The sequence below is a fragment of the Camelus ferus genome, chromosome 11, assembly GCF_009834535.1.
Source record: "Camelus ferus isolate YT-003-E chromosome 11, BCGSAC_Cfer_1.0, whole genome shotgun sequence".
NCBI lineage: Eukaryota > Metazoa > Chordata > Mammalia > Artiodactyla > Camelidae > Camelus > Camelus ferus.
Window position 1 is genome coordinate 20,725,699 of NC_045706.1, and position 20,249 is coordinate 20,745,947.

General features: G+C 41.6%; 1 protein-coding gene across 7 annotated transcripts in view; it reads left to right on the top strand.

Annotated features, from left to right (window-relative positions):
- Nucleotides 1-20,249, top strand: part of SORCS1 (sortilin related VPS10 domain containing receptor 1) — a 474,344-nt gene that overhangs the window by 410,084 nt on the left and 44,011 nt on the right. For all 7 annotated transcript variants that reach the window (XM_032490975.1, XM_032490974.1, XM_032490973.1 and 4 more), the window contains 2 exons: nucleotides 1,246-1,417; nucleotides 16,451-16,637. In XM_032490975.1, the coding sequence (XP_032346866.1) occupies nucleotides 1,246-1,417; nucleotides 16,451-16,637 (359 nt within the window). The remainder of the gene's footprint in view (nucleotides 1-1,245; nucleotides 1,418-16,450; nucleotides 16,638-20,249) is intronic.

Genomic DNA, 20,249 nt, shown 5'->3' on the forward strand with positions numbered 1-20,249 from the left:
ACTGTAAAACCTGCAAAGCTAAAACATTTACTGCCTGGCATTTTATATAAAAAGTTGTCAACTCCTAGTTTAGAAGAGTGGAAAGACTTTGAACTTTGATTACTTCCATTTTGGGCTCAACCAGCACCTCTAAGCAAGTAGACTTGAGAAGACAAATATATGAACACATAAAGTGGTTGCTGTGGACTGCACACAAAAAAAGATGATGAATAGATAACATTGAAACTCAAAAGCCTTAAAGGTTAGTTATTCCAAACCTATAGATTCTAGTTTATCATGAATCTGATAAATTATATGGGATAAATTTGTAGGATAATTACTTTTGTTTCTATTAGAGCTAAAACAAGAAGAAAAAGCAAAGGAGTAGGAAGGATTTACTCAATCTGCAGACCAAAGTCTCCTTAATGTGAGGTTTCAGTAGTTGAGGCCCTATACTACTCCTCATGGAAATTGAGTAGAAGTTATCAAATTTAGCCAGCTTTCTGCACTATACGATTACTACAGCATCCTGCTGGAGCCATTTCAATGGTGGCGTTTTTTTCATTCACTTTTATTCTTTACTGATAACGGAGATATTTGGGCCCTGCCCCTCTAGCTATCTTTCTCATCCTGGCCCCACACAACTGTGCTACACAACACCCCTCACCCTCTGCTTCCGCCTCCCTCCCTCCTAGATGAACCCCAGGTCCTCACCTTGCCTTATTATGTGTGTAAAGTTAATGATTTCAGATGTGACCATCATGTGTTAAGTGTGGCTCTGTAAATTTGGCATCCATGGTATAGAACGTTGAGTCACATAATGCGTAATCATCTCTCCTTTCTTTGAATTGCACATCCTTCACAGTATATATTATTCATTCTAACCTTTAATTATATAGCCTTTGAGGTGTCTCCTAGATTATCCATGTATGTCTTTTCATCCAGATTATAAACTTAGTGCTGGCAAGGAAGGACCATGTCTTCTGGTCTACTGTGCATTTTTCATGGCTCCAAAGTGAAATGATCTGATTCGTTGACTGACTAAATGAATAATAGCAGTAAATTAAAATGCTAATAATAGATTCAGTGTGTTACTGTGATGATTTGTCTCTCTGCTGGGTACTTTCCATGAATGAACTGTAATCTTCAGAGCAACATGAATGGTAGTTATGTCCTCAGGGCTAGACAGGAGGTCTGGCTCAAAAAATTGGGAGTGATCCAAATTATAATGAGCTGGATTAAATTGGAGCTTTTTTTCCCATTTAGGTATAGGAAGGTGGTTTCTAATAACTGCACTGATGGAGTGAGGGAGCAGTACACTGCCAAGCCACAGAAGTGCCCAGGGAAGGCCCCACGGGGGCTCCGGATTGTCACCGCCGATGGAAAGTTGACAGCGGAACAAGGCCACAATGTTACCCTCATGGTGCAGTTGGAAGAGGTAGGATCAGTTCCCGTCTCCCTTCCACCCTCCAGAGCTGGTGACTTCTCCTAAGAAATCACAGTTTGGTTTATATGTCTTTTTGGTTTTGTTTACGTATACATTTTTAAATTCTAAATTTTGTTTAAAAATTTTATTCTACATTTAGTTCCTTGGTTTTTATGGTGGTGGTTATCATTTTGGCTTCTTAGACACATTTCTTCAATTATTTTTATTTCACTGTAAGTCGTTCATCTCTCTTAATCTCTCACATTTTAGGGATTCTGTTTGGAGTTAACCTTGCATTATTGGCACTTTTAGCAAAATGTTTTCTTAGAACACATTAGCAATATTCCTGGAATAACTTAACACACACACAAACTGAACTAACCTAAAATCTGCTAAAAACTTTTCTTTTTCAAAGGCAGCATACTGGTCCTATATATAGCATCGAGGCCAATCTAAACATCATTGAGTATAATTTCTTTGGCAGTTGAGAGGTTAATTTTTTTTTTGATAGCACCTCAAGGATATCATTAGTAAGCATCAATTATTATTTGCCAAACTATGGTTGTCTGGAATTTCTGATTATTTAGATGGTAAGACAAGGTGACATTTTTATTATGCATATCAGTGTGTACCCAGGCATGTTTGTCATCTTGTCAATGAGGAAGATGGTCTCTAAAGGATGAGCACTTCGGTTAAATGATCTCAGTTATTACGTCAGGCAGTCCTCCCATCAACCATGTTTTCTGCCTACCTAAAATATGGCCAACACTGTAACAGACCTGGTGAACACAAAGGGATTTTAAAAGTTCATAATGATGCCAGGATTAAGATACACAACATTAACGTCCCCCCTTCTCTTCTGATAGCCCAGTGGCTCTCAGTCTTTAACATGTGTAAGAATTACCTGATAAATTACCAGGTTGAAATAGTGTTCTGGGCTCCATCTCCAAAGATTCTGATGCATTAGGTTGAGGTAAAACCCAAGAGTATGTATTTCAAACAAGGTCACAGGTTATGCATTATGCTTCAAGGGGAAAAAAAAAAAAAAGAAAGAAACAAGGGCAAAGTCAAGAGGGATAGACCAGTCTGAGTGGCTCTAGAGTGTGACTTGATGGGGAGAAGATGAAGCAGTTAGGACTACATTGTCAGGTTTGCTAAAAAAAAAAAAAAAAAAAAAAAAAAAAAAACTTAGTATTTTAATTCCAAAGGAAAAACAACTGTGAACTAATGATCTTGAAACTCTGGCTCAGTTGCTGCTGATGCTTTTAGTCCAAGGACCATTTAGAAAACCACCGCTCTAACCGAAGGCTCTTTCCTACTATCTCTTTAGTATGCCTTTTACTCATACCCAATCTTCCAAATACAAAGGTTCCCTGAAGTTCTTTAGTGGGAACTAGAAAGATACAGGCTAATTTAGGCCAATTGGAGTTATTCACATTTCAGGGAAATCTTTGGGGACTTCTACCTGAGGCTATGACAGACTAGCTTGCTGCAAACCAAATATATATGTATCTATCTAGAATGAGAGTGGAAAAGAAAGGGACACACAGACAGACACACAGAAGGGGGAAGATGGGTATGAAAAAACTATCATGACAATGATAATATAGTATGTGGAGAGAATTAGATGGAGTTAAAGTGATTTAAGTTCCAGGAAATGTCTGTGAAGAAGTGAAAGTACTAATTTATATGAGACACCAACATGTTGAGAATGTGTTCAGAATATTTAGGGTAACAACTGAAAAACAGTAAGATAATACTGAGCTATCAAGCTATCAACAGGGCAACTGGACTAATAATAAAAGTGCCTCATTAATCCAAAATAAGGGAAATGGGAGAGAACAGTGAACAAACTACAACTGAGACAAAAAGAACAAATTCTAAAATGGTATATATAAACCCAAATATTATCAGTAATTACATAAAATAGATAATTAGTAATTTTTATGACTTGCTTAAGAAATCTAACCCGAGATTGTGAAGGTATCACACTACAAGTTTTTTCTTTAGTTTTCACATTTAAACCTATGATCCATCGTGAATAAAATTGTTCTAGGCAGGGCTAAAGGTTTATGCACCCAGCATCATTGAAAGATTGTTATTTTCACACTGAATTACTATATGGTCAATTGATTTGTGACAAAATAATATACATATATGTATATATAAACATATAACTTTGACAAGTGAGACACTACGGAACAGTAGATAAATTATAATCTTTTCAATAAATGATGTTGCAACATTGAATACAGGGGAATACATGAATCTTGACCCCCTCCTAACACACAAAAGTAATTTTAACTGGACTGTCCATCTCATTTTGCAAGATAAAACTAGTGTTTAAAGGAAAACACAAGAGTATCTTCATGACCTTGGGTTAGGAAAATATTTTTTAAACAGGAAGCAAAACTTGCTGTATATAAAAAAAATGGTTTAATTAGACTACATTAAAATTAAGAATTTTTTTTCTTCAGAAGACACTTTTTAAAAAGATTAAAAGGTAAGTTCTAGAGGGGAAGAAGTTATGTGCAATACATACTTTTAATAAGAGACTTCGACCCAGAAAACTATAAATAAATCTACAAGTCAATAAGAAAAATTCCAGCAACCCAACAGAAAATGCACAAATGACTTAAATATCTCAAAGAGGGTGACCAAATAGCCAGTCAGGGATGGCATATAAAAAAATTCTCAACATCACTACTCATCGAGAAATGCAGCTTTAAACTATAATAAGTTATTACTGTGCACCCATCAGAATATTTATATTTTAAAAGACTGATAATATCAGGTGGTGTTGTTGGGGCACCTGGTCCATCTCCGATACTGTTGGGAGTAGAAATTGGCACTTTGGAGCCCAGTTTGACATTAACTACTACAGCTGAATATATGTACAGCCTGAGGATCGGCATTTCCACTCCTCCGTTATACTCATCAGGAATGCATGCAAATATGCACAAGAATACATGGGAAATGATGTGCATAGTAGAGGAATTCCCAAGAGCTCAAAATTGAAAATAAGCATTCATCAGCATTAGCATGGGGAAATAAATTACAGTATGCTTATAAAATGGAATACCATACAACAAGTAAAAAGAGCAGACTATTGCTACATACAAAATTGGAATGAATCTTGTCTCTAATACTGAGCTAAGGAAAGAAGACTGAAAAAAATGCATATTATATGAGTCTACTTAATTCAACTGCCAAAAGTAAGCAAAGCTAATTGATGCTGATAGAAGTAAGAAAAATTGGAGGGGGTGGCAGGGAAGATTTTGGGGGTACTGGCAATTTTAAATTTCTTGGTGATTAATGAATGCATCTACTTTGTAAAATTCAAAATCATATTTAATGATATGCATATTTTTCTTGATGTATATTACATTCAACAAAAAGCTTACTTAAAAATCATTTTTGAAGTTCCAATAAAATAGAGTACTTTGTCTTTAGGTCTTTAAAAAAATAAGAAAAAAGAAAGCTGTTAGGGAGGGTCTCATTTTCAGGGCCAGTCCTATACCCTGTGGTGAATGTGAGTCCCTGTCTCAGAGACATAGGGAAGCCGGTTATGATACTCAGGAGAATGCCATCTTTTGAAGCAGCAGATGTTAATGCTGGAGCAGTCTTCAAAATTAAGATTTTTGTTTTATTTCAAAGAACACAGTAGAGCAAGTTCTGAAACAAGAGATCAGCCCTCGTCAGCTCCAACTTTTGTACGCCCGCCAGGGACGGAAGCCTGACTGTTCAGCTTTGCTTTCCACGTAACAAGGATTATCAGGGCGTCTCAAACTTGGCTGAGTGGGAACAGACTGGGGAATCTGGGTCTAAGATCTGTAAATTCATGCCTTCTGGGCCCAAAAAGGGAAAAATAAATCACAAGTCAGTTCATTCCACTTGAGTGGGCAAAGCTGCAGCGGCAGGGATGAATCTGCTGCCTTCAGCTGTCAGATGTGGCCCCTTCATGCTCTGTATCCACGTGCAGAGCACCGAGCGGTAGGGACTGCCCCCACATGGGGAGGCCCTGGAGACCTCGCATTTGATTGTGGGATTCTGGGCTAATGACTCACAAGCTTTCCTTACAGAAACCACCTCAAGTTCTCTGTTAATCTCTGGACTGTATGCATAGGCATGGCTGACGCATGTGGTGAGCGATGCAGAATACAGACTAGTGGAGTGGCTCAGAGGAGCAGGGGAGCACTGAAATTTGACCCAGTAATAAGTCAGATATCCAGCATTTATTGAGCACTAACTGTGGTCGAGTTTGTGAGTGCTTTCATGGATTGCCTCATTTAGATCCCACGGCAGCCCTGTGCCATTAGGTATTACCATTATCATTGTCACTTATAGATGGTACAGCTGAGGCACAGAGAGGCAGGGCAACTCACCTAAGATCACACAGCCACTAAGTAGTTGAGCCAGGAGTCAAATCCAGGCTCTGTGGTATCCTGCCTTTCTACTGCTTCTCTATGATGGAAAGGATATTTTCTGGAAAAGAACATCATGTGGTTCCTAAGGCTCCCTGAAAACACTTGGCTAGGGGTAGGGAGTAAGAAGGATCAAGGAGTAGAAAGAACAGGCAAAATTATTTACGCCCAAGCCAGTCTGGACTGTGCTACTGCTGTATTCTTAGACACTAGTCAATATAGAAACCATGATTTTCCTCTTGGATTTTCTGAGAATGTTCGTGGCTTGAGATCAGTTTGTTGAAAACCCCTTACCAGAGAGTGAGCCTGAATCCTCTCTGGGGTGTCCCTCTTTTTGCAAAACTATGCATTTACTAAATACCTACATTGTATCTGCTGCTGTTTTATCCTTTCTAAAGAATGCTGGAAAATGGAGGATACGAATGCCATACCCAAGGACTTTAACATCCGTGTGTACCAAACTCCTCCAGAGTCTTGGGTATGAATTAGACTATATTTTTAAGTAAGTCTAAAAAACAGACAGCCCTGATAGGTACCACTCTTAAAATATGGGGTCTCTATATCCTCCTCAAAATTTCTATGAGTCCACTTCTCATCTGAATTTGTTGCTCCAAAATTTACTTTGAATAGAGTGTCTGACTTGCCCCCATACCTCATGTCAATTCTTTATAACAGTAGGAATATTAATGCTGTGCTTCTGATGCCCCTAAAACAAGTCCTCCAGGTGCCAAAGGGACCAAGAGGTCCCTGCTGCATTTTGATACGACATTGCAGTGCGATTCTTGAGATGTGGGGAGAAGACTCTCCAAGGCAGTATAGTATTTCATCATTTGGGCACCAGTGATCATGCTTCTGTGTCTCATGGGTTATTGCTGGCTCAGCTTTCTCTATAGACTTGTTTGCTGCCTACGGGGCTACAATGGGCTCAGAACAGGTGCAACCCCCCTTTTTCTGTCCCCAGTTATTTGCATACAAACCCCTCCATGTGGACTCCCTCTCCTATGCATATCAACTAAAAGCATTAGAGATCTGAGGAGTCAACTGTTCCATTAACTTCTTAAATATATATGTTTATTTGTTCAGCAAATATTTTACTGAGTTCCATTTTTATGCCATGTCCTTTTCATTTATGAGTAGACATATTTGTTTGTGGATCTACATGTTTTGACTTAACTAGGACCTCCGCTGTATCAAGTTTTAAATAAAAATCGAAACACACAAAACAGAAAAGACTAAATATTTTGTATTCATTCAAAACAAAAAGAAAAATTAATTACCGAACCTTACTGTAATGATTTCTTTTTGGCATCTCCCAATAAATGGTAAATATTATTAAGGTAAGAATCATGCCATGCCTGGTTGCATTTCTGGCCTCTCTGCTTACCATGCTTGGCATATTGGTAGGAACTCAATAAATGTGTGTAGATTTGGATAGGCTTCCCCAAAGAGTGTAGATATAAAGCCTAAACTTAAAAGAAAAAGGCTCTTAAAATTTGAATAACATCCCAAACATGTTAAAGTCTCCATCTGAAATCTCAGTCCCTTCCTTTATTCTGTATGAGTGAATGTCCTAATTCTAACATAAGAATCTCAGTGAAAACGTTGCTAAAACCAGAGCAAAGAAGAGAACTTCTTATTGACTGAAGGTAATCAAAGGCTAGGTATACTGATGCAAGCTTGTAACTGCATGTACCGTAGTATGTGCCTGAGCCAAAATTTTGCAGATTTGACAAATGCAAGAAATGGAATCCCTTTCTGTAAATAGCATATGAGGCTACTCTCCACATCTAGGTGACAAAATGACTCCATAACACAACTTCCTCCAACTTCCGCAGCTTGGTTCCTCAGAGAACCACATAATTCTGTTGAAGATGATGAAAAGCCCCTGTTTTGAGGAACCCCATCCCTGCTGCTTTGAAGGTTCTCTCCAAATATACCACAATCAAAGGATCTTCATTAGAAGTAACAAGGCAAAGGAGCCCGTCTTGCTTTCATCCCAGAATCACTCATTGTGGCAGATCGAAGAACACACGCACACTCACAATCACGCTCTGTATTTATGCATCATTGTTTTCTTAGGGACAAAGAATATTGATCTAGAGACCAACCAAGAAGAGAGAGAGGAGGACTCCATGAAGTTGTGTCTAAGAAGCCAAACATTTTCCAATGGCACCTGGATTTTAGGAAGCTGATGGAAAGTGTTTTGCAGTGAGACACAGCATCCAATGAGAAGTGGCATCTCTCTGTCCGGAGACTTGCTTAAGATGGATGTCCTCTGGACCACTAATGAGCACCTAATGAGTCTATAGACTTTCAGTGCGACAATTTGGCTTTCTAGATAAAATCCACTGTGAGAACCTGAAGGCACAGGATGGATGGAAAAGGGCCTAATCAGTCCTAAGAACTCAACAAAACTGATTTGGAAGGCATTCATTTGAGAGGACTGCTGGGCTGCAGTAGTGTCTGCCTGTTACGGGAGATAATTAAATCTGTTTTAAACAGCTGTAAGAATAAAGAGATGCAATTCGCTGCATAATTTAAGACTTTTAAATTAAATCTGAGGCAAGGGACTAAAATTAAAAACTTTGATCCGTAGCTCATTGTTTTAATACTTCAATTTACATACAAAGACTGGAACTTAATAAGGAAAATTCATAATTATAACTTCTTCTGTGAGATTTCACTCCAAAACGTGAAGGCTGTGTGCATTAAACGGATTTCAATGAGCTGTAATTTCACATACGTCGAAAGACTTACGGCAGCTGAAAAGTAACCACAAGGTAATGACACTTCGTAAGTATTGCAGGCTGCTGCCCGCCATCCGATGGGATAGGGGAGATGACTTGTAATACAGTTTTTCCTGTGTGTGTGAGACACTCATCTGTTGAATTAATCAAAGAATTTGACCTACTTTTTTCAGCTGGGAGAAAAGGTGGGGCTCTTAGAGATGGCACAGGGAGTTAGCAGGTAGTGGTAAATCCAGGCAGGTGTCACTTTCTAAGCCAGCCCCGATCTGGCTCAGAAGGTTCAGCTGTTTTCTTCTTCCGCACAAAAAAACAGGAGCTGGCTGCAAGGAGCCGTGGCGATTTAAGAGGTTTTCTCATGTATTATTCCTTACTCCATTCAGTTTTGTTCCCTGTGACTCTAGCAAGGAAACTGAGCCACTTCATTTCTTCTCCCTTTTGGCTTCGGGTTAAAAAGGAAAGGAGGAAATGAGGCAGGCAACACAGGTTGTCTTTAGCCACAGGCTGGGTGCCTGAAGTTCAGACTCCATTCTCTCTCGTCTCAATACTAGTTCACACGTGTTGGGGCTTTGCTGATCTTTTTAGGGTTTTAGATCATAGCTGTTTGCAGAGAACTTCAGTCTGCCTTGATGAGCAAAGAGAGATACTTGGCTCATTACTGAGAGTTCCAGTACAGTGAGCATCCGCAGGGCAGGAGTCAGGAAATAGCCTTCAGTTTGGCTTTTCAATCTTTCAACCTGTCTGCTTCCAGCCCTTCCAACACTGATGACCACCGCTCCTTGAATCAGGGCTCCACCAAATCACACAATTCTTGCCCGAGCGTATGACTTCCTCGGGTTTCTGGCTTTGCACTCTGCCCTTCGGTATTCCATGGCTCTCTCTTACCAGCTCATTCCTCAGCGTAATCCACCCTTAACGTGCAATGGAAAGTCTCCATCGTGTAACAACAGCACTGGAATGAATTCTGCATCCTCCCGAGAGCGGAGATTATTTCAGCAGCTGGAAGGGATGTTGGCATATACGTGTGGATGTCCAATAATGTCAATTACAGGAAGAGTAGAATTAAAAGAATTGCAGGTTACTAGGACTAGAAATGACAGCTAGAAAGAATCACCATCGTTCTGCTCATATTTAATTTATAGGTAAAGAATTGAAGGTCCCAGTGTAAGGTATATGTCAAAGGGCATTTAACCGAGGATTCTAACTCCCAGGTCACCCCCTGCCTTCTGTAGGGCACCTCTTCCACATATAGTACCTCTGTAGACCTCTGTAAAGTCACTTAGATCTCATAACAACCTAGTAACTTGGCAAAGTGATGAAGTGACATCCAGGGCAAGAAAGCATGTCCCCATTTCATAGACTGTATTTTATGACTTGATTAAGTCCACCAAGTAATGCTAGATTGAAAAGTTTTGAGAGCTATTTTAAAATGTCAAGAACATAACAGAAAACAGGGCATGTGCAGCTGCCTTTTGTCCTCGCCTGCTGCTGTCCTGTGCCAGAAGGACTCGGTTTTCCATTATAAAATGGTGGGTCCAACCTAACCTCAGCGATTGGTTCCTGTTTATAGTCATCTCACTCTTGGTGGAACACTCATATCACCAGGGGTCTTCACAAATGCACTTTGTAGCTTCTGTGGTATTTTTTAGAGCCTGGCATGGTACACTGGGCTCCCCTTACATCACTATTTAATGTAGAATTTGATCTGTGCTGGCATCCTTTTAAAGAGTGTCAGTGACTGAAGCTGACAGACGCTCTCTGGTTTTACACATGAGTCAATCCATTCTTCAGCACCCAGCTGGGAGTGAGCATGGGTGGGTAGTTTGAGTGCCTCCTGTGAACGAGAAGTAGTGCTGAACCTGGAGTCAAGAAGAGCTCGGTTCAAACTAATCTTGTGACTCCAGGCAAATTTTACCTGTCTTTTAGGTGTGAGTCTTTTAGTGTTGAAGATTCATTGAAAAACTATATAGAGAACAGTTGTTATTATTTCTGGACAGTAAACTTTTTTTTTTAAATTGAAGTACAGTCAGTTTACAATGTTGTATCGATGGAACCGTAAGCTTTTGAGGAATGTTCTCTCTCTCTTCCCTTAGGGACCATCAGTGGGGGTGCTAGGACAGTCTTAACGGGCACAATTCACAGAAGAAGTCACGTGCCAGAGTTCAGTCTCACTGAGTAAGCAGCAGGGGGTTAGCACTTCTCTCCATGAACACATGTCCACCAGCTGACACACCTCTTGTTTGGAGCCAGAACACATTGTAGCACAGTGATCTCCTTCTCTGCTTCTTGTTGAGACCTCACTGATCTGAGTCTGAAGGCTCAACAAGAAACTGACCTGAGTCTCATACCCTGGGATAGAACTTGCAGGGCAGAGGTGGTTTATTCTTATCCCACACTCCCCACCCCACCTAAATACGTTCAACCATAAGAAGAACGGGCTGAAATGTCTGATTTTTGCTCTGGCATTCAATGCTGCTTAGTGATATTTTTGTTTAAATATTGTGGTCAAAAGAACATACAGTAACAGCAGAAATCCAAGACCATCGCTGGCTGTATCCCATCACCAACCTAACCAATGTCTGTGTTCCCTCCTGGTTATTTCCTCTACACTTAATCAATATTTAAATGTCGGCAGTAACAGCAGGGACAGAATGTTGTGTTTTACGATGTTTCTTGTGTGATCTAATACCCTACCCCTCCTTTTAAATTTGGTGTAATCTCTCTTTCCCTTCACTTACTCCTTCTCCCTTTTAATCCTGCTGCCCTTCCTCTGCCTCTCACTCCGCTTCATCCCTGGGGTAGTCAGTGTTAACAGGCTGGGCTATTTCTACCACCACCTTTATGCTCACATAAACACATGCAGGCTTATAGTAGGTATACTGGGTTATTTTAATGCATTAAAAAAATAAGTTATACTATAGGCATTTTTCTTCAATGCCGTTTTCACTGCATGAACTTTAAGGTCCCTTCCAAGACTGAATTTCAGTAAAGCCTGAGTCAGGTGGGCTCTCGAGCTTTGCAGGAACCAGCCTCTGACATGTGAGTCCAGTGTCTACCTGCGGTGGGTCCCTGGTGCCTTCAGGAGCGCCTCAGAGTCTCATTTCTGGACCGAGGCTGTCAGTGTTGAGTTACTGTTGCATTTGTTTCTCCCATTTTTCACTGAAGCCGTGTTATAGAAACTGATGGGTTCACCCACCTGTCATTGCTCAGGTTAATCTTGGCTTCATTGCAGCCATTTGATATATTTGTTTTTCTATTATAGAAGTCAGAGCTGGCCTTGGAGAATCCCCGTATGAATTTCACGGGGCTTTCGTGCCTTGCTTGGGCACTTCTTTTGTGCTGGTATTCTCTGTTCTGTGTCTATATTCAGGCACATGACTAGATGGTGTTAGGACTAAAGAACTTTAGATGATAGTCTCAGTATTTCCCAGCCTACATTATGTTTCAGGAATGATGACTTGTCATTTTCTAGATTGAAGTACCTCCCGATTATACGCAGTTTTTTCCCTGACTGCTGATTAGGAATACCTCCTGTTTCCTGCATCCTCTGTCTTCTGTGTGGCTGAACATGATGCTGCTTCACCAGAGGAAGATCAGGGTGGTGTATGGAATTCATGACAACCCATCTTTCTACTTACAAGCAAGAGTGTTGTTTAAGGGAAACGTCAAAGCCAGAAATGGAGTCTAACAAGAAAAGAAAGCAGGGCTTACCTTTGTTAGGGCCTTTCTCTCACTCTGAGAGCCATTACAAGTGACTTCCAATTAAAGTCACTCAGCAAGGACTGAGATGCATGGACAGAGGTAAACCCCAATCATCTTAAACCTGTCTGCACCGCAGTTCTTCTGGTATAGCAAGTAGAAGTAAAGTCTGCCCCTGCTCTCTCCCAGAAGTCCTAACAGCCAAATGAAATAATATAAAAGAAAGCACTTTTTAGATTCCACATTTAAGTGACATCATAGAGTATTTTTTCTTTCTCTGACTTACTTCGTTTAGTATGATAATCTCTAGGTCCATCCATGTTGCTGCAAATGGCATTATTCCATTCTTTTTTATGGCTGAGTAATAGTGCCATTGTGTATATGTGTGTGTGTGTGTGTGTGTACACCACATCTTCTTTATCCATTCATCTGTCGATGGACATTTAGGTTGCTTCCATGTCTTGGCTACTGTATATGATGCTGCTGTTAACATAAGGGTGCATGTATTTTTTCAAATTTAGAGTTTTCTCCAGATATAAGCCCAGGGGTGGAATTGCTGTATTATATGGTAAGTCTATTTTCAGTTTTTTATGGAATCTCTGTATACTTCAATTAAATAAAAAAAGCACTTTGATGAATATACATGTTAGACATGCACATTTGAAATTTCTTTCTTTTTTTCAAATTTCAATATGTGTTGAACAGAACAGACTCATCTGCAAGCACTGTTATGTACTGAGGTTGTAGCCATTAAAGACACATCTCAGCCCTTTATACAAACTACCTTCAAATTATCCAGATGCTTAGTTTTTTAGAGTAGATAACTGACCTTGACTAAGTGTATTGTGGGACTTCTGTGATTGTGCACCAGTCACTAATAGTGCGTTTAGTTCTTCTGTTCCTGGTTTTATTAATGTACCTATAGGACTTAAAATCCTAAAACATCCTGAAAAACTTTCACCATCCTACCAAAATGGACTAGGAATGGTGTCAGCTTGTACTGTGCTATATTCAGATGATTTAAGTCATAAGAAAACCTAATGTCCAACAGTCTGAACCAGAGGACCACAACCTCTGGTACAGCCCCACATCCACTGTGAACCTTCTCAAACCACAGCAGGACCAAGCATCCTCCCCAGAGGCCCTGAGCCAGGAGGTGGGTCTTGGATAATAGCTGAGCATCAGCTTCTTTTCTTTTAATTCTGTAAGAGATGTTGATATCAAAGACTAGGATTCACTGATTTCAAACTCCAGTATTAAACCACGGAAGTTAATTTTGGCAGGTAGGTGAATGTAATTTCCTGTTGCAACTCATATATCAATCTACCATCGTCTCCCCTGAACTGTCCCCTAATCGGCTTCCCAGAATACTTGGGCCTCCTTCCAATGCATCCTTCATATTGTAGCCAGAATGATCATTTTTAATTAAAATTATTATCATATCATCTTCCCTCAAACCCCTGCTTAAAATACTTTAATGTCTTCCCATTGCTTTTAGAAGAAAGATCAAAGTCAGAAACTTGACCCACAAATCCTAAAATGTCATTTTCTCCCCTCCAGTCTAATTTTACATGATCCTGTGGTTGTCTGTATCGACAGCTTCTTTTAACTGTGCCATCTTCCTTCTGCCACAGGGCCCTTGCACATTCGGTTCCCTCTGTCTCCATTACCTGGACTCCTCACCTCCATCTCACTCACTCATGTCTTTTGTTTGGTCGATCTTTTTTTTCCCTTTAGGCCTTCTCAGCTCAGTTATCACTTCTTCTGGGAAGTCTTTCTCGAAGTTCTCAACTGGGTCAGACTTTCAGCTCTCCATCTCTCCCTATTGTATAAGCTTACAACACCAGGCACCTCTCTTTCGTATTATCCCCGATAATAACTTTTTATTTATTTGTGCGATTATTAAAGTCCATCTGTCTCACCAATAATCTTTTTGCTCATGAAAGCCCAGACCACATCTGTTTTGTTTGGGTGGTTATAACTTACTTAATAGTGTTTTCCCATTTAGCGCCTGACACAAGATGGACACACAATAAATGTCTGTCGGTTGGCTGAATGAGTAAACGACCAGAAGGCCCACTGAAGCAGGGCGGGCATGCCTAATCAAGGTGGTCTCGGACTTAGGCTCTCTTTCCTTTACCCTGTCTTTTGTTCTCTAAAAGGAGTTGATATCCCTGTCTGGGATGGTAATTGCAGCCCAGGGAAGTCAGAGGCTGATGACAGATGAGCCCCAAAGTAATGCAGTTACAGCTGTGTTAGACTTTCTGAACACCTGAGAGCCCCTGAGGCAGTGGCACAAGATCCAGGTTGTTCCACTGGCGTGGACAAAGCTACACAGCGAGGATGAAACCTGCCGCCTTCAGCTGTCAGACTTACTCCTTCATGCTCTTGAATCCAAGTCAGGGCACCAAGCCTGGAGGTTCCAAGGTGGGCTCTTCCTCCATGCCCAAACCTAGGGTTGGCTGGCAGCAACTCTGTTGAAAATCCAGAAAGCCTGGGAGGAAACTGACCAGAAACAGAACGAGAACTTGATCAGTCCAATTTGGTTGTCCAAATGCAGAACCAGTCAGCAAGACTGGTTTGACATTTACATTTATTAGTGAAGGGAATTCAAGCAATTGCACAACGTCTGGGCTTGTGGATATTTGTTTTATAATATTGAATAGTTTCTTTTTCCTCCCCTAGGGGAGGATTTTTGCCCATGTTCTTACTGAGAGTTGGCTGCCGTGCCCCCCACACACACACACACAATGCTTGGCTGCGCAGAGATCAGAACAGGTCACGTAGATGCATAGGGTTTGAACTGCTTTTCCTTTCCCTGTAAATTAATCTTTTAAATGTCAGCATTTTAAACTTGCCCTTTTCAAAAAATATGATACCGTGTGAACCTTACTTAATTGAAAATACATTTCTAGTTCAAAGGTTTTTTGTTTTCTCCTTCCCCCCCCCACAAAAAAAGGGACAGGCTAACAAAACAAACAAAAATCCTGTTAAAGGATGGGCTGTATGTGAGGGAAGCTGGTTTTTGTCAATTCTTCTAAGAAACTTTGTTAAGAATCTCAACTAACTCCACAGACTATTTTTTGTTTTTACATGTCAGGGATTCTATAAAGCAGACTATCTTCCCCTGCCTACCTGTGGGAAATGTGGAATCATACGATTCCAATCAAGCTTTAAAAGAAGATACAGCAGGTCTTTTACAGCTGCTTTGTTTTTATAGTCATTCGTGTTGGTATCAATTTTTACAGGTTACTGATTACTCATATGTCTTTTATAACAGGCCTTTGAGTTAAGACAGTAAGGTATTAATATGCCTACTTCACAGATTAGGTAACTGAGGCCAAAGGCAGCTGAATGACTTGCATGAAGTCATCCAGCTGGTTAATGGCACAGTAGGATTTGAGCCTGGAGGAGATGTCAGTGCTTTACCCACCTATGACACATGAAATCAAGTCCAGAGAGAGAGATTCAAATCCCAAAATTACCACTAACTAGCTGTAGTGACCTTGAGCAAATGGTTAAACCTTTCTAGACATTTGCTTCCTCATCTGTAAAATGGACAAACGTTGCCTGCTTTTCTCCCCAGACTAAGATTCTGTGAAGAATAAAATGAAATAATTTTGACAGTACAAAATGCTGAAATAGAAAAGAATTAACCATTATTATCTAAAATAATAATAGGGTTGAGTCCAGTATCCCTATCAGGTAGGAAGCAAGGTGTCTCCTATCCTTCCTCCAATGTGGTTAGGGGACCAGAAATAAAGAAAGGGATTCAGGGGTCCTAAACACATGGGCAGAGGTCCATGACCATGTCAGGTAGGCTGAATTTTTAAAACTGTGTATGTCCACCTTTTTGTAATTCATGTGGATGATAAGACCAAAAACACAGCCTTCAGAGGAACTGAATATCGAATTGGTGCTGATCAGCAAACACTTAATTTTCCAAACCTTGAAACTTTTGGTAGTCAGTGCCCTTCAGATTTGGAGAGCATCCATCTTACTAAACTCCTGTCTGCCTAGAAGTGTCCTGGGGATTCTATCACACACATTCTCCCAGCTGTAGGAGGGAGCTGGGGCTGCCGTTATCCCTGAGCCCGGGACCGGGACAAGCCCCAGCCCCTGGAACAGAAGCAGCCAAGCACCGACTCCCCTTCCTCTGATGTTGGGCTGTCTTCCAGGGTGACGTCCAGAGGACCCTCATCCAAGTGGACTTCGGGGATGGCATTGCAGTGTCCTATGTCAACCTCAGCTCCATGGAAGACGGGATCAAGCACGTCTATCACAACGTGGGCATTTTCCGAGTGACCGTGCAGGTGGACAACAGCCTGGGGTCTGACAGCGCCGTCCTGTACTTACATGTAACTTGTATGTTATTACTGTTGTTGGTTTATGACCTATTTTAAATATTGTGTCCCTTTAAAGTACATCCCCAAATTTTTGATCTAGAAGAGGCTCCCTAGTTACCTTTTAGCCAAAGGGGAAAGGAGAGTAAGAGGACCAAGTCGGGAGAGAGTCAGAAGAAACCAGGGAGTGGTTTTGAATCCTCTGGGTTCCGGGTGGCTCCAGGTGGTTGTCGCGCTGGCTGTGCCTCTCCAGGTGCCTCTGAGAGCCCACACCTATGTCTGTCTGAGCAGCTTGCTGATTGAATATGAATTCGTGGGGTTTTTCTGGGTTTTTGGTCAGAAATGTTTGAGAACAACCCACATTAGCACAGGAAATGGAATTTCTCCCCCCTGACTATTTTTTCTCTTCCCATGTTATATAGCTCACTATTAACAGTTCTTTTATACTTTTGTTCCTTTCTTTTTTTTAAGTGTGTTTCCTGCACTTTGCTCTGTGATGGCTTGGTCTTTTAAGGAGAAGGTGGTATGGAGGGAAAGAGGGTCGGCAATGTTAAGGAAGCTGCCTTAAAAAATAGTTGCAAGAAGTGTTAAGGTTTTTCCCTGGGTGAGGAATTCAAAGATGCCCAAATGAGACAAAGGTTAACTCCTAAGCCACGTTTGGTAAATATGTTTGCCCTGAATACCTCTTATGCTAGGTGTGTGCATGTCCCCAAACAGGCATATGGACTTGTTTCAATTGCTAGAGAAATGGTTTACTTTTAAATGAAAGTTAGCTCCTTTCTATGAATGGTCTTGTTCAGATTTCAGTTTCTAGACCAGGAGCATGAAGGCCGGGCAGTACTCCATGCCTCTCACATGGCCCTTGCCCACTGAACCAAACAGCCCACAAGGTACCAAGTTGAATCTCTTGTTACGCTGCTTCTGTGGTCCATTGGGAGAACAAGACTGTTGAAGGGTCCCCAAGAGATTGACTGTTACTGAGGTTTCCTGCTCTATCAGTCATTCTTTAAAAAAAAAAAAAAAAAAAAAACTTTTTGTTTGTATTTAGGTGGGGAAGGAAATTAAGTTTATTTATATATTCATTTTTTTTTAAATGGAGATACTAGGGATTGAACCCTGGACCTCATGCATGCTAAGCACACACTCTACCACTGAGCTGTACCTTCCCCCTTATCAGTCATTCTTGGTCCCCGTCTCCTGTACTCTCTGGACCGAGGTGCCTCAAAGAGACGCACCTGTCCTCCTTTGGGTTTAAACCAAGTTCTGTAGGATTCCTGGTATGCCAACTCCACCTCCACTTTTCACCTAATGATTTTGAGCTCTTCCTGTTTACCAGGCTTTGTGCTAAACAGGTCCTTTATGTATGTAAGCTTCCTTTTCAAAACAGCCCTAGGGAGTAGGCACTATTAGAAACCACACTTCACAAAACACAGTGAGGCTCAGAGAGCCGAAGTCGCCCGTCAGAATCTGCAGGGCTGCTGTCTGGCAGAACCAGGCTTCAGACTCGGGTCCACCTGTGTCAGGAATCCCAGCTTCTGATGACTGAGTTGTTGTCAGCTCCATGTTGGTTTGGGGTTAGTGAAACCAAGTCTCCATTGGCCCTCATTCCCCTCCACATCTTTGCCGACCACACTGAAGGAATGGGAACACTTAGATCAGAGGCAGTGTACTTGCTGCACAACTACCTAGGTTCCAGAACGTTTCACAGGCTCTCGTCCTGCTGACGGCCAGCCCTAAGGTGTCCTAGATAGACTTTCTGGAGTCGCCTCTTATTAAGAGAGGCTCCTTCCCTGTACCTCAGTCGTCACGCAGGCAAAAGTGATGCTATCCTAGGAGTAATCATATTTTAAAAATATGTCACAAACATTGGTTATTAGTAACAAAAGTGACTTGCAATACAGATAATAGTACATTTGCTGAGAATGGCCTCCCTTGCAGTTTACCATTTTCCACAGCTTATTCTGTAAGGGGCTTTTTGTTGGCGACCTCCTCTCCTTAAGAATTACAGTCGTTGTATTCCATATCCCATCTGTGTATTAAACAGCCCCGCACGCTAACCAAGTGTAAACAGTGGTTTAAAATTCAGCAATGGGTTTGCCTCAGTGTCTCAGGGTCTCCCACAGAGTCATCCACAGCATCCGGCCCTGGTGGCCTGGTGGACTCTTCCCCGCCCTTGCGGGCTACCTCCCTACCCTAGCCCTCTCCCACGTGTACTGAATCCTGGAAAGGAAGACGGGACACAGCTTGCCTGGGCTCAAGATTAAGGGTTGCTGAAGCCAAGGCTTTAGAAAAAAAGGCGCTGCTTTGTTCACTTGCAATCGCTTCATCTAATTAATCCGGTTGAATGGCTAAACGATTTGACCTTAACCTCAAAGGCAGATGATTTGTAGTGGAAAGTTTTGCGTCCTGGTTTTAATTTTGACAGATGCTTCTTGGGTCCAGCAGTTGGATAAGCAAGCCTCACATCATAGGACCCCTTCCTCAGCCTGGCCTTGGGGTCAGGAATTAACTTTCTGTACTAAGTATATGAAAACGGGATTATTTTTCAAGTTTTCATCAGCGCACCTACATCTGAAAACCATGGCCTCAGCAGGTTCTGACCCGTTTGCTAGGGCTTCTCTCCTGAAGGACCCGTTGTGCTTTACTCTGCATAGAACGTCTAGGCTTATTCTCACACCTCTGCCGTGATGGGCAGCCTCTGGCCTTCCTTTCAGGCAGGGCAAACGAGGATTAGAGAAGTGCTGTGATTTGACATGATTTTACACTAAGAGGAAGTCGCAGTAAAACCGTAATTGACTTACACTCCTCAGAATCGAAACTTGGCCATTTTCAGTGCCACCTTGCCAGCATCTAGAAGGGATCTCTATGGCTTTGTGGGCAAGACAAAAATAAGCAGTGGACTGAGCTGGGACTTGTGAGGTCCAGATGCTGGCCTGAACTCCTAGCCAAGTCACTCCATTTCTCTGAAACTAGTCTTTCTCCCCGGTCACGTGAGGAATATGCATCTTGCTTCACAAAGGTTCTGTCGTGCAACTGCCACTGGGCCCTGTCCACTAGCCCAGCTTGATTTCCCATCATCACAGTGTAGCACGTGCATTTGTGCTTAGTGACTTCTGAGTAGCAACTCTCAGTTCTGTTTGCCAAGCCTGCCCTCCACCCACTCACCCCATCCCACTCCCCTGGCTCAGGGCTCTTCCAGAAAACCCTACACTTGTCTTGAGCACACTGCCTCCACTTCCCCGTTCAGAAAGTTGCTTTGATTCTAAATCAGAGGTTCTTAAATACTGGTTTCCAAAGGTCATCAGAAACGAGTGGAGAGAATGTTCCTGCTGTAAGGTTTCCAGGCCTGGGCCGCTCTCACGGGGCAGCTGGGTACTCTGTTGTATCCTGGCAGTTGAGAATTCCTGGGGGAATGTATTCACTGTGCTCTGCTAGTCTGCAAACTAATGAGACACGTGATGCAGCCAGGATGGCCTTCTGCTTGAGCAGGCTGAGAATTGAGAGGACATGTAGATTTCTGCTCAGAAAGCTGCCCTATCTCAGCCAGTCTCGCCAAAAAAAAAAAAAAAAAAAAAAAAAAAAAATCACTGAATACTGTGCAAACTTGGAGAATGGGAGGTGAAAAAAAAGATGA